The following is a 13172-nucleotide window of genomic DNA, read 5'->3' on the forward strand; positions in this document are numbered from 1 at the left end:
TAAGACATATTTTCAGTTGTTTCACACTTTTTTGTTAAGTATATAATTCCACATGTGTTAATTCATAGTTTTGATGCCTTCAGTGTGAATGTACAATTTTCAAAGTCATGAAAATACAGAAAAATCTTTAAACTTTTGGTCTGTACTGCATGTGCTTTGTATACACTTGTATCTATATGTATGTGCTCTATGTATATGTGTGTGTGCGCTATGTGCATATACATGTGTGTGTAACATGCAGGTTGTGTTTACATGCATGTCACATACTGTGTGCGTTTAGCATCCACATTTATAAATACCAGTAGCATAGACGGGTGTCCATAGGTGTAAACATCAGCAATCACCCAGTGAGAGAGAAGAATGCAGCCTATTCATTGGGCGATTGGATTGTTTATGCCGCAACAAAAATCATTGTTCTCAGCAGCACATCGCCCGATGCAAGCTACAGATGTGCTGCTGATAGCATGATACTGTAAGGGGACAGATTGATCTATTAATCATTCTGTTCCCATCGTTCTTCCATAGCCTGTGTAAAGAAACCAGGAAACAAGCACCGAAGGACTTCAATATTGTCGATCAAGCTCGTTTAATGGCCTGAACTCAGCCCATGTAAATGCAACCAAAATGTTTCTGTGTGATGGTGCAATACTTTAGACTTGGGGTCACACTTCAAACTTTTGCCCAGGGCCCCACTTTGTATAAAACTGACCCTGCTCAAAGAGACAATAAAAATGAAGCACCTCTATAGACAAATTATATTGTTTGTTAGTAGTGGCACTGAACTTTCCGCATCTTAATCTAAAAGCTCTTAAATGATCACAATCAATCAGTGGTTGTACAAGTGGCCATGAGTCAGGCAAAGATAGTTACCCCATTATGTGCTCCATGTAAACGGCTTGTATTTATCACACTCTATTTGTACAGGTGCTGAGTGTTTGTACTGCACATGTTCTGCGGGGAACCAGCTTATGCCGAAAAGAAACATCTGACTGCGCGGCCTTTGTATAGTGCAATAAATATTACCTTATGAGCAGTGGTAATGTATATATAATGTGTGTACAAGAGAAAACAAACGGCACGTATTATGGGGAGAACGAGGTCAATTAACATGTGCTTCCTAATTGCTTTCGTCTGGTTGACTATTAAATTAAATGTTTTTGAACATTTTTCTATCTCAATGTGTTAGCTTTCCATAGATCATAGGACAATTATGGCAATAAATGGGGAAAAAAAGATTATTTTAAATTCAGTCAATATAGGAAATGCTTAAAAAAAACATGATGCATAAGACACACGCATTTTGACAATCTAAATATAACTTATGTAGTATACATGATGGTTAACCCCCTTACCCCCGAGGGTGGTTTGCACGTTAATGACCAGGCCAAAAGTGACACCATACTAAAAACTGCACCCCTCAAGGTGCTCAAAACCACATTCAAGAACTTTATTAACCCCTCAGGTGCGTCACAGGAATTTTTGGAATGTAGAAGAAAAAAATGAACATTTAACTTTTTTCACAAAAATTTTACTTTAGACCCCAATTTTTTTATTTTCGCAAGGGTATGAGGAAAAAATGGACACCAAAATTTGTTGTGCAATTCCTCCTGAGCACGCTAATACCCCATATGTGGGGAAAAAACACTGTTTGGGCGCACGTCAGGGCACGGAAGGGAAGGAGCGCCATTTGACTTTTTGAATCTAAAATTTGCTTAAATAATTAGCGGACGCCATGTTGCGTTTGGGGAGCCCCTGATGTGCCTAAACAGTGGAAACCCCTCACAAGTGACACCATTTTGGAAACTAGACCCCTCAGTGAACTTATCTAGGTGTGTGGTGAGCACCTTGAACCCCCAGGTGCTTCACAGAAGTTTATAACATTGAGCCATAAAAATAAAATTTTCACATTTTTCCCACAAAAATGTTTTTCAGCCTCCAATTTTGCATTTTCATAAGGGTAACAGGAGAAATAGCACCATGCAATTTGTTGTGAAATTTCTCCTGAGTAAGCCGATACCCCGTATGCGGGGGAAAACCACTGTTTGGGTGCTCAGCAGGGTTCAGAAGGGAAGGAGCACCATTTGACTTTTTGAATGTAAAATTTGCTAGAATAATTAGCAGACGCCATGTTGCGTTTGGGGAGACCCTGATGTCCCCAAACAGTGGAAACCCCAAGAAGTGACACCAATTTGGAAACTACACCCTCAAGGATTTTATCAAGGGGTATAGTGAACATTTTGAACCCAGAGGTACGACACAGAATTTGATAACATTAGGACATCATATTGAATAAGTTGTCATTAGTCTTGAGCGCAAGTGCTCGCTACTTGAGTTTGCATTGGGTACTTGGGTATGCACCAAGTATTGGGGGTGCTCAAGTGACATCCTCGAGTCCCCGCCCGCATGTTTCACGGTTGTTAGACACCCAAAAAAAACCATGTGGGGATCGCTCATGCATGGCAGGCAATCCCCGCAAGGTTATTTTGACTGTATAACAGCTGCAAAACATATGGGGCAGAGACTCGAGCATGTCACTCGAGCATGTCACTCGAGCACCCGAGATACTCGGAGCATACCCGAACACCCGATGCAAGTTCAAGTAGTGAGCACTTGTGCTCACCATTAGTCGCCATATCGTTGTCATTTTTTTTTCTGTACTTTTGAAAAATCCCAACCCCAACCCTAACCATAGCCCAACCCTAACCGTAACCCTAGCACAACCCTAACTCTAGCCCAACCCTAACCCTAGCTCAACCATAACCCTAGCCTTAGCACAACCCTAACCCTAGCCCTAGCACAACCCTAACCCTAGCCCAAACCTAACCCTAGCCTAACCCTAACCCTAGCACAACCCTAACCATAACCCTAGCACAACCCTAACCCTAGCCCAACCCTAACCCTAGCCCTAGCAGAACCCTAGTGTCATGCAAGGTGAGGGAAAGACTTAGTGCAACACAGAGGGAAGAGGGAAAGGAAGCCCAGACTCTAGGGAAAGGGGGAGTGGAGACATCCTTGATTGATATAGCGTCACCGTCTCCACTAACATCCCTATATCGGTTCTTCACCAATTGCCGCATGCGTACCCCACCCTGTCTTTCCCGGGCGTTTGGCCCTGGCTAGGGAAGGAAGGGGATGAGCGCTAGTCGATCCCCACTGACACTAAAGACAACAAGGGGGGACAAACAAAGGGGAATTGCCTAGCTTTAGATGACTCCAGACAACTGCACACACATCCTCAACACCAGAGAGGCATTAGTACTGTTCCTGCTCAAGCCTTCACAAGGAGTAATGAATATCGCCGGCACCTCCCTCTGGCACAGCAGATATTTATACACCCAGGCCAGGGTGTTAATTAGCCAGAGGAAGGTAGCCACTAGTGGGACAGTTTTATAGGTCGCGGCGATACCACATATGTGTACTTTTATTGGGTTTTTTTTTATAATATTTATTTATGGGTACAGTATATTATGTTTTTGGTATATTTTTTCATTTTTTTTATATTTAAAAAAAATATATATATTTTTTCACTTTCTGACACTTCTTGAACTTTTACACTTTGTCCCACTATGGGACTTTTTGCATTCTGATCGCTTGTATAGCATAGGGGATGCAGCAGCATCCCTGTGATATATAGCCTGTCAGCGCTGCACAGGGAGAAGTTACTTTGATCGCGCACTGCGCATGATCAAAGTAACTTCTTGCTGTCTGGTGACCCGGATGTCGTCATGACGACATCCAGGTCACCATGACAACCACCTGGACCCGGCAGAGACAGAACGGGACGCCGGAAAGGAGGTAAGTATCGGTGCTTACCTCCCCTTGTTTCCGGAATGTCGATCGCAGCATTTGGAGGGCTGATGTGCAGGGAGCAGTGCAGGACCGCTCCTGGCACATAGTACCGGGTGTCAGCTGTAACAATCAGCTGACATCCGGCGGCGATCGCCCTGCACCGCTTGTGTGCGGGCGCGATCGCATTAAGCGCAATAGTACATCCCTGGCCCAATATGCCCAGGGCACAAGGACGTACTATTACCACATATGTCAGAAAGGGGTTAACCTACCACAATTACGACACAGATACAAATGTCTGCAAATGTGCTGGATTTTATGATTTTTTTTATTACAGGAAAATAAAGGAGGCGACACAAAGTTATATTTATAATATTGTATATTTCATTACTTGTTTATTTATTAAATGTATAAATTTGGGGTTCTTAGTGCACATTTTGATCAAAGTGTGCAAGCCCATCTGCCAACGACAAGGCGACCTCATCAGATGGGGCCCTACACTAACATAACTAATGTTAACTAATAATTCTCATTATTATCCTCGCAATCTGTTAATTACTATTACAATATTGTTTTACTTATTATTGCTACTATTACACTAGTACTATGGGATCCCTAGAATTAAAGCTGTTGATCCAGAAGAAGGCAAAAACCCCTGGACACATTAAGCCAATTTGTGTCAAGGGGAAAAATTCCTTCTTGATCCCGAGAAAAAGCGATTAGTCCTAGAACCCTGAATCAATCCAGCTGATGCCTAATAATGTACTATGCTATTATTATACTATTTCTAACAATGCTATACCATTATAATTTATATTGCTATTTTATTAATATCACTATTTTTTTTAACTTACTGTTACTAATATTATTATTGTTACTAATATTGCTATTATTTCTCTATTTACTCCTAATGCCATTGATCCAGAAGAAGGCAAAAAAACCCTAGACACATTCAGCCAATTTATGTCACAGGGGAAAAATTCCTTCTTGACCCCGGGAAAAGGCAATCAGTTCTAGAACCCTGGATCAAAAAGCCTAATAACTATTAATTAAGTACTAATTATCATAATCATTACTTTACTGTTGTTTTTTTATTATTACTATTATTTATGTTATTTTTAGTTTCCTGCTATTTTACTGATATTTTACTATTATATTATTATTATTATACTCTTAATATTTTATTGTATATATCTTTGGATTATTGCTATTTTATTATTACCATTGCTGCTAACATTTGTATTGTTATTTTACTAAAATATCAATCCTAATTCCTAAAGATGTTGATCCAGAAGAAGGCAAAAACCCCCGGACACATTCAGCCAATTTGTGTAACGGTGGAAAAATTCCTTCTTGACCCCGGGAAAAGGCGATCAGTCCTAGAACCCTGGATCAAATTTCCTAATACCTATTCAAATGTTAATAAACATTATTAATATATATTTTTTAATATTATAGTATGATTTTATTATTACTTTACTAGTGAAATTATTACTGTTTTATAACCACTAATATTACACTTTATACTATATTATATTACTATTCCACTAGTGCTAATGCTACTATAATCTTACTAATACCTAGGTCCTTATTCCTCCTTATTCCTAAAGCTGTTGATCCAGAAGAAGGCAAAAACCCCTGGACACATTCAGCCAATTGGTGTCTCAGGGGAAAAATTCCTTCTTGACCCCGGGAAAAGGCGATCAGTCCTAGAACCCTGGATCAAACCTGCTGATGTTATTTTTATGTCTCTACCATTATTATACAATTAATCTTACAGTTACTGCTATTATTATATCACATACTCTATTACTGCTCCTAATATTATAAGTCTTTGTAATGATTTTACTACATTTTTAAGCTTTTTAATCTAATAATTACTACTTTATGTCTATTCTTTTTTATTAGTGTTAGATTTGAAGCTGTCGATGTTAATACAGCTGGAATGTTGGTTCCATAGAGTCCATCAGCGTCTCATTGATTTGAGAAGGATGGTCCAGATGATGTTCCTCCTTCCTCTGAGGTTGGTATTGACGTATTTGAGGATGGACCGATGGCGGATCTTGTGTCTTCCTGCCGGTTGGTTCTCAACTCTTCTGGCCCAGTTGCTCTTCTTTTCTTCTTTTGCTTCTGATTTTTTCTCATCTTTTTTCCCCTTGGTGCCTTCAACCTTGTCTTCTTTTTTCCCCTTTGTGTCTTCTGCCTTATCTTCTTTTTTCCCCTTGGTGTCTTCTGCCTTATCTTCCCTTTTCCCCTTGGTGTCTTCTGCCTTATCTTCTTTTTTCCCCTTTGTGTCTTCTGCCTTATCTTCCCTTTTCCCCTTGGTGTCTTCTGCCTTATCTTGTTTTTTCTCCTTGGTGTCTTCTGCCTTATCTTCCTTTTTCCCCTTGGTGTCTTCTGCCTTATCTTCTTTTTTCCCCTTGGTGTCTTCTGCCTTATCTTCTTTTTTCCCCTTGGTATCTTCTGTCTTATCTTCTTTTTTCTCCTTGGTGTCTTCTGCCTTATCTTCTTCTTTCCTCTTGGTGTCTTCTGCATTATCTTCTTCTTTCCTCTTGGTGTCTTCTGCCTCATCTACTTCCATTTCTTCTACCTCCCAATACTTCATTGCCTCCTTCATCTCCTCTTCTTTCGGCTCCTCTGGCATCATTGATGTTGGCTCAGGTTTTTTTTCATCCAAAGGAAATGGCAGATATTTCTTCTGAGCTTCACGGTTGGTCGGCATGAGGCGCTAAGAAAAGAGTAGATTCAGTCAATTGTCTATTGAAACGTTCCTTTACATCTATGGACATAACATAATCTGCGGTGTGATCAGTGACCTCCATGTTGAAGATCGGCGACGGCAGGAATCTGGTGCAGTAAATCAGAAGTTGTTGATCTCTTTCTTCTTTTGTTCTGGGACAAGCTATAAAGAAAACACAAGCAAATAATAGGATCAATCATACAATGTCCAGAGGCATCAAATCTGTAAATTACAGTTAAATTTGTTTAATCCAACATCAACGTGACCTCCTGGATTCTGAATTATTCCCGCCATAGAAAGCATCCGATTTACTATTGAAAACTATTTTCTAACTGACTTTCTGCTCAATCTACATTGTGTTGCAATTCTGCACTGAGTTAAAAGATGTTCTGGATTATCAAATTCTGGATTAAAGGAATGACACAATATTTTCAGATTCTTTTAATTTAAAAAATAATCTCACATGAGAAATATCCAGGTCCGAAGACACATTCCTGGAGGAGGTAGACGTCCTAAAGAAAACAGAATACGATGAGTGTCTAATTCATTCATCAGGGATGGAGAATAGGACAGACGAGGGTCCGGATATAATAAAGCTGCTGACCCCCAGAGATCTGCGGCTCGGTGCCGTCCTGTATCTATCCTCTGCTGTAGAATTCATAGTAAAAGCTGTGAATCAAAAAAGATTTAGTCACAGATCTGATAAAGACACAAACACCGCAGCTTTCCCCACATATTCATAGTGAACGTCCCCCCGGGTATCGGACCCCCATTAAACTCATACATGTAGGCAATATGACCACATGGAGCATAGCTTTCACTGGCTGCTTGTACAGTCTCCTCATAGCAGAGGCCCCAGTATCGGTAACACCACATGCAAAACATATGGCGCACTGGATTGTACTGGCGCGCTGTAAATAGTGATATATAGCATACATGTATGTCTACGTTCTTCATGACCATAAGTACAGGTAACTCCCTAAAAATGACAGCCAAATTGGCTTCATTAACAGCACATAAAGCCTAACCCCCATTATCAGTGCCAGCACACCAATCCCACTTACAATAGAGGCAAAAAATTCCCTAAATAAATAATACTGGCAGCAGTGTCCTGTGTGACCTAATCATGCAAATCTGCTTTACTGCAGCCACTAGGGGGAGCACAGTGCACCAGCAGGTATATATTATGCTGATAGCACCCCCTAGTGGCAGGTGACAACAGCCATTGTGTTCCCTCTTATTTTGAATTTAGGTGAAATCAGTGACATCAGATGATGGGATGGGAGCACTCACCAATATCCATCTTCACCGCTCACTGTCCTGTAACAGACTGAAGATGATTGACAGTTGACTTTTTTTCAAATTCAAATCCAGCGATCCTATTGGCTGCTGACCAGTGTTATGTAACACTGAATTTAAAGGGACAGGATGCTCTTATTTCTCTTCAGTGCATTTCATATGTGTGTGTTGTAATTCTGCTTATGATATGAAGCTGTGGAGATAATCTGAGAGAACAGCTTTACTATTACATACAAAGGGACTTAAATTTCATTAAATATCACATCAGAACATTAAGGGCCCAATTTATAAAACTGAATGTGTCATCAACATTTTTTTTCAACAATTGAAAACATGTAAACTGTCAATATGTTTTTTTTTAGTATTAACGTGCTTTCATTAGAGTAAAATATAAAAAGTATGTTTTTATATTTTCCACTTGTAAACACTAGGGGGAGCAGCTGCTGAAATTTGCCATGAAAACCTAGTGTACTGCTAGCTCACATTATGACTGCAGTAAAAGTAGGCTGGATCTGCTCACTTGTGTGATGTTTCCTCCCCTTCTGGGTGTTTGCAAATGGTAGCAGAAGTGTAATGTATGACCCCCTGCTCCATCCACTTCTGAGAGCTGTGCTGTAATGTCTGATACCGCTCTGTCCACTTCTATGGGAGTAGTAGTTACCTCTGTACTGTGAAATCACTATGTATATTACACTGTACTGTGACATCACTGTGTATATTACCCCTGTACTGTGACATCACTGTGTATATTACCCCTGTACTGTGACATCATTATGTATATTACCTCTGTACTGTGACATCACTGTGTATATTACCCCTGCACTGTGACATCACTGTGTATATTACCTCTGTACTGTGACATCGCTGTGTATATTACACTGTACTGTGACATCATTGTGTATATTACCCCTACACTGTGACATCGTTGTGTATATTACCCCTACACTGTGACATCGCTGTGTATATTACACTGTACTGTGACATCACTGTGTATATTTCCTCTGTACTGTGACATCACTGTGTATATTACCCCTGCACTGTGACATCACTGTGTATATTACCCCTGCACTGTGACATCACTGTTTATATTACCCATGTACTGTGACATCACTGTGTATATTACCCCTGTACTGTGACATCATTGTGTATATTACCCATGAACTGTGACATCACTGTGTATATTACCCCTGTACTGTGACATCACTGTGTATATTACCTCTGTAATGTGACATCACTGTGTATATTACCTCTGTACTGTGACATCACTATGTATATTACCTCTGTACTGTGACATCACTGTGTATATTACCCCTGTATTGTGACATCACTATGTATATTACCCCTGTACTGTGACATCACTATGAATATTACCCCTGTACTGTGACATCACTGTGTATATGACCCCTGTACTGTGACATCACTGTGTATATGACCCATGTACTGTGACATCACTGTGTATATTACCCCTGTACTGCGACATCACTGTGTATATTACCCCCGCACTGTGACATCACTATGTATATTACCCCCTGTACTGCGACATCACTGTGTATATTACCTCTGTACTGCGACATCACTGTGTATATTACCTCTGTACTGCGACATCACTGTGTATATTACCCCTGTACTGCGACATCACTGTGTATATTACCCCTGTACTGTGACATCACTGTGTATATTACCCCTGTACTGTGACATCACTGTGTATATTACATAGTGATAGATAGAACAAGCATTCTGTTGACAGCTATTGCATGTGTATGGTCAGATTTACTCCTCACTTTCCATTCAGAATGCAAGCACACATAACCAAGCCAAATGTGCATTGGGTGGGAAGGTGGAGGTCGAAATAGCTATTGCCTGAATTACAGACAACCTGACACTTGCTCAAAAAATGTATTTAAATACCTTGTAAAAATCATTGAACTCCCCTGATTCTGCAGCTTTTTTTTAGTTTTGCGCTACATTATTCCATTGCATCAATTTTCACATTTGTTGCTTTTTGGAGAACAGTATGTGAAATCTCTGCTTGTAGTTCAACTGGGTTGAAGTCTTCTCTGGAGACATGTGCCTATCACATCTCAGCAGTTGGTCTAGCAGACATTGCCAAGTTGTGATTGACAACATCTGCTAGGGAGTTGTGAAAGCTCATCTTTCCAGAGAACACTCTGAATATACAACACAGTAAGACTGCAAAGTAGAGATTTCACATACTGTGCTACAAAACCAACAAATGTGAATCTCTGCAATGGAACGAAGCAGTGTAAAATGGAAAAGATTGTTAGAATCAGGGAAGCTCAGGGATTTTTAAAGGTATTTAACTAATTTTTTTGAGCAAGAGACAGGTCCTTTTTAATGGTCATCCAACAGCTGTACTTTAACATTGATTAATATAATTTGTGACCTACTGAGGTCATTTTTTTAAGTACCTTTTTTATTGTAGTAGGCTTTTGGCTTTGCTTTACAGCAAAGATTCATGAGATTCCTAAAATTTAGAATGTGTAACCAATCTTTTATATGTTCCTCTTTTTGAATTGTATATATTTGGTTAGCACTACATCAGTATACAGGTGGTGCCTGCTACATTTCAGTTTTTGGGGAAATCTTCAGAACCTTCCATATTATTATATTATTATTTTTTATATAGTTAGTCTTCCTTTATACTAATTTTTTTTACCCAGTATTTGTTGAAATGTCAACAAAAATTTTATAGGCTTAAAAAAAAGAACCTTCCGTATTATTTAAGTAGATGTCTTTGTCTCCAATGTTGCCTAGCCCTGTATAATACGGCATCGACACTTCACGAATAGAAGTTACTTATACTCAGCAATAGTTTGTAGAAGTCCTAGCACTGGAGTCGTAAATTACCTATTCATTAACATTTTGTTAAAGAAAAGCGCAAGTGATTGCATCTTTAAATAATTAAATCTTTCTAAACATTTGCGTTCCATGTAAGTTATTGCTGTTTAAATGAATCTGTCTGTGTTTGTCTGAGGTGCATGGCAACTCCAATATAATTATTCTTTGGTATGGTTTGTATATTTGGATTAGGTTTGATGAATTCTGGTTGTGGGAAATCCATGTGGTGGAACGTGTTAATAGCATGGGGCTGCGTTCAAAAGGTTTGAGTCCAGCATTACGTTTTATCATCATTTGTGGTTTCTGTATTACAGAAACACAGGATCCAGCACTAGACCGGAACATGTTCATCAGCCGACTCACTCATTTTCATACTGAGCAAATTAGGATTTTGATCATTTGAGACTAAAATGTATATATTAGAATGATGGATCCTCTGGTTATGAAAGGTTCAGGGGTGAATGATGGTGACCTCTTAATATATTGAAATATTTGAAATCCAGAACGAGACGATGAGAGTCCAAACTTCCGACTAATCTAATGACTAGTAACAATGCTCCCTATGGCAGAGTAACAGTAAATTGGCCAGTGATCCTGCATTTTCAATGAGCAAAATGATTTAAAAACACAACAGAAATCATCTAAGAGACATCAGAATTTCAACCAAAGAAACCTGGACGACACCTTAAACAAAATCCCTAAATTATTCGATTTTTTCATAGGACTTCAGGTAAATTTACTACATTATTTTACTACATTACTACTCCTAATTTACTACATTATTTTACTACAAGACTACTCCTAATTTACTACATTATTTTACTACATTACTACTCCTAATTTACTACATTATTGTATGCAAATTATCTTTCTCCCAGAAGCAAAGAAAACCTACTGGTGCCAATTGAAGGTAGCCAATGTCCAACCCTTTAACGAGTCTTGAAACATGACTTGTTAAAGGGATATTGGTCAAGCCATGGTAAAACTTCATTACCTAGATAACTCTGTTTCTAAAGGAGGACCCACCGGGGATCAGTTAATTGCCCGGACTCTGACAGCTAAACCTCCAGGCATTGAGGATACATTGGTATTGCATTGTAATTCACAATCTATAGGCACTCCAGTATGGTTGTATACGCCAAGACAGATATTTCTTACTGTGATTGGATGCCAGGAATACTAAGAAAAAGACAATACTTCGGATATATTTATTCTATTCCTATTTGACATCTTATGCAACGCTGAATACATCGGTTGTCATATGATTAACTTATAATATCACTGGGTTTTATCTTCATCATTATTATTTAATTTCCCTATCAGTATGTTTTTGAAATGTGGGAAGAAACTGGAGAACCTGGAGGAAACCCGCGCAAACACGAGGAGAACATAAAAACTCCTTGCAGATGTTGTGCTTGGTGGGATTTGAACCCAGGACTCCAGTGCTGCAAGGCTGCAGTCCTAACCACTGAGCCACCGGGCTGGCCATAATTACAGTAAACATTGCAGTAACCACCCTTACTCCCCACCACAGTTTATTAATGTAGTATCAATAATTTGCAGTTATCATTACTGACGGGCGAGCATGCTCGGCACTGCTCGATGCTCGATCAAGCAATGGGGTGCTCGATCGAGTATCGAGCAGTGCCGAATATTGCGTGGTGCTCGAGTGCTCGGGTCCCTGTAATAAGCTCATTTGATTCTGAATTAGCTGAGCTGCCCGCCGCACTGAAGCCGGGAATTCCCCTGCTGGGAGAGCAAGGACTCCTCTGTCAGCCGGACTCTTTGTGAGATGAAGAGCTCCGGGGCGTGGTCTCTCTCTCTGCCATAAGAAGCTCATTTGAATCATCTGAGCGCCGCACTGAAGCCAGAAATATACATCTATGTCTATCTATCTCCATATCTATCTCTATCGGCTGGATGGATATGGATGGATGAATAGATGGATGGATATGGATGGATGGATATACCTGGCTTCAGTGCGGCGCACGACTCAGATGATTCAAGGCAGCTTCTTACAGGTTGAGAGAGACACCACTCCCCCAGAGCTCTTCAACTCACAAAGAGTCCGGCGGACAGAGGAGTCCCTGCTCTCCCAGCAGGGGAATTCCTGGCTTCAGTGCAGGGTGGCTCAGCTGATTCAGAATTAAATGAGCTCCCTCTTTACTAATAGAGATCTCTCCCTCTCTCTCATCATCCGCCAACTCGGCTGTCGAGAGCAGGTCTACTGGAAAAATGCTCAAGTCCTTCATTGACTTACATTATGCTCGGTACTCGAGTCGAGCAGGTCCGAGCCTGCGACCTGCTTGATTCGAGTACCGGGCACTCGAGCAGTTTACTGCTCGCTCATCACTAGTTATCATCCATGATATTCCATTCACCATCACCACTGCCCCGTCACAGTTTATTATCATAGACAGTAACCATGATGGCATGTGCCAATCATCCATCACAAGGTCTTCTGATAGATTCACACTGCACGATT

At 40.1% G+C, this 13172-nt stretch overlaps 1 protein-coding gene across 1 annotated transcript; it reads right to left on the minus strand.

Moving 5' to 3' along the window:
* Positions 1-4285: 4285 nt before the first annotated feature.
* Positions 4286-8020, minus strand: LOC141160855 (uncharacterized). Its single transcript, XM_073645649.1, has 5 exons — positions 7823-8020; positions 7134-7198; positions 6993-7041; positions 6606-6691; positions 4286-6517 (listed from the first exon to the last, which is right to left on the minus strand). The coding sequence occupies exons 1-5, from the start codon at positions 7830-7832 to the stop codon at positions 5756-5758; spliced, it is 972 nt and encodes a 323-aa protein (XP_073501750.1). The 5' UTR covers positions 7833-8020; the 3' UTR covers positions 4286-5755.
* Between the last annotated feature and the right edge of the window lie 5152 nt (positions 8021-13172).

This window comes from Phyllobates terribilis, unplaced genomic scaffold, assembly GCF_046119375.1.
Source record: "Phyllobates terribilis strain yellow unplaced genomic scaffold, ASM4611937v1 Scaffold_9__5_contigs__length_417890890, whole genome shotgun sequence".
Taxonomy (NCBI): domain Eukaryota; kingdom Metazoa; phylum Chordata; class Amphibia; order Anura; family Dendrobatidae; genus Phyllobates; species Phyllobates terribilis.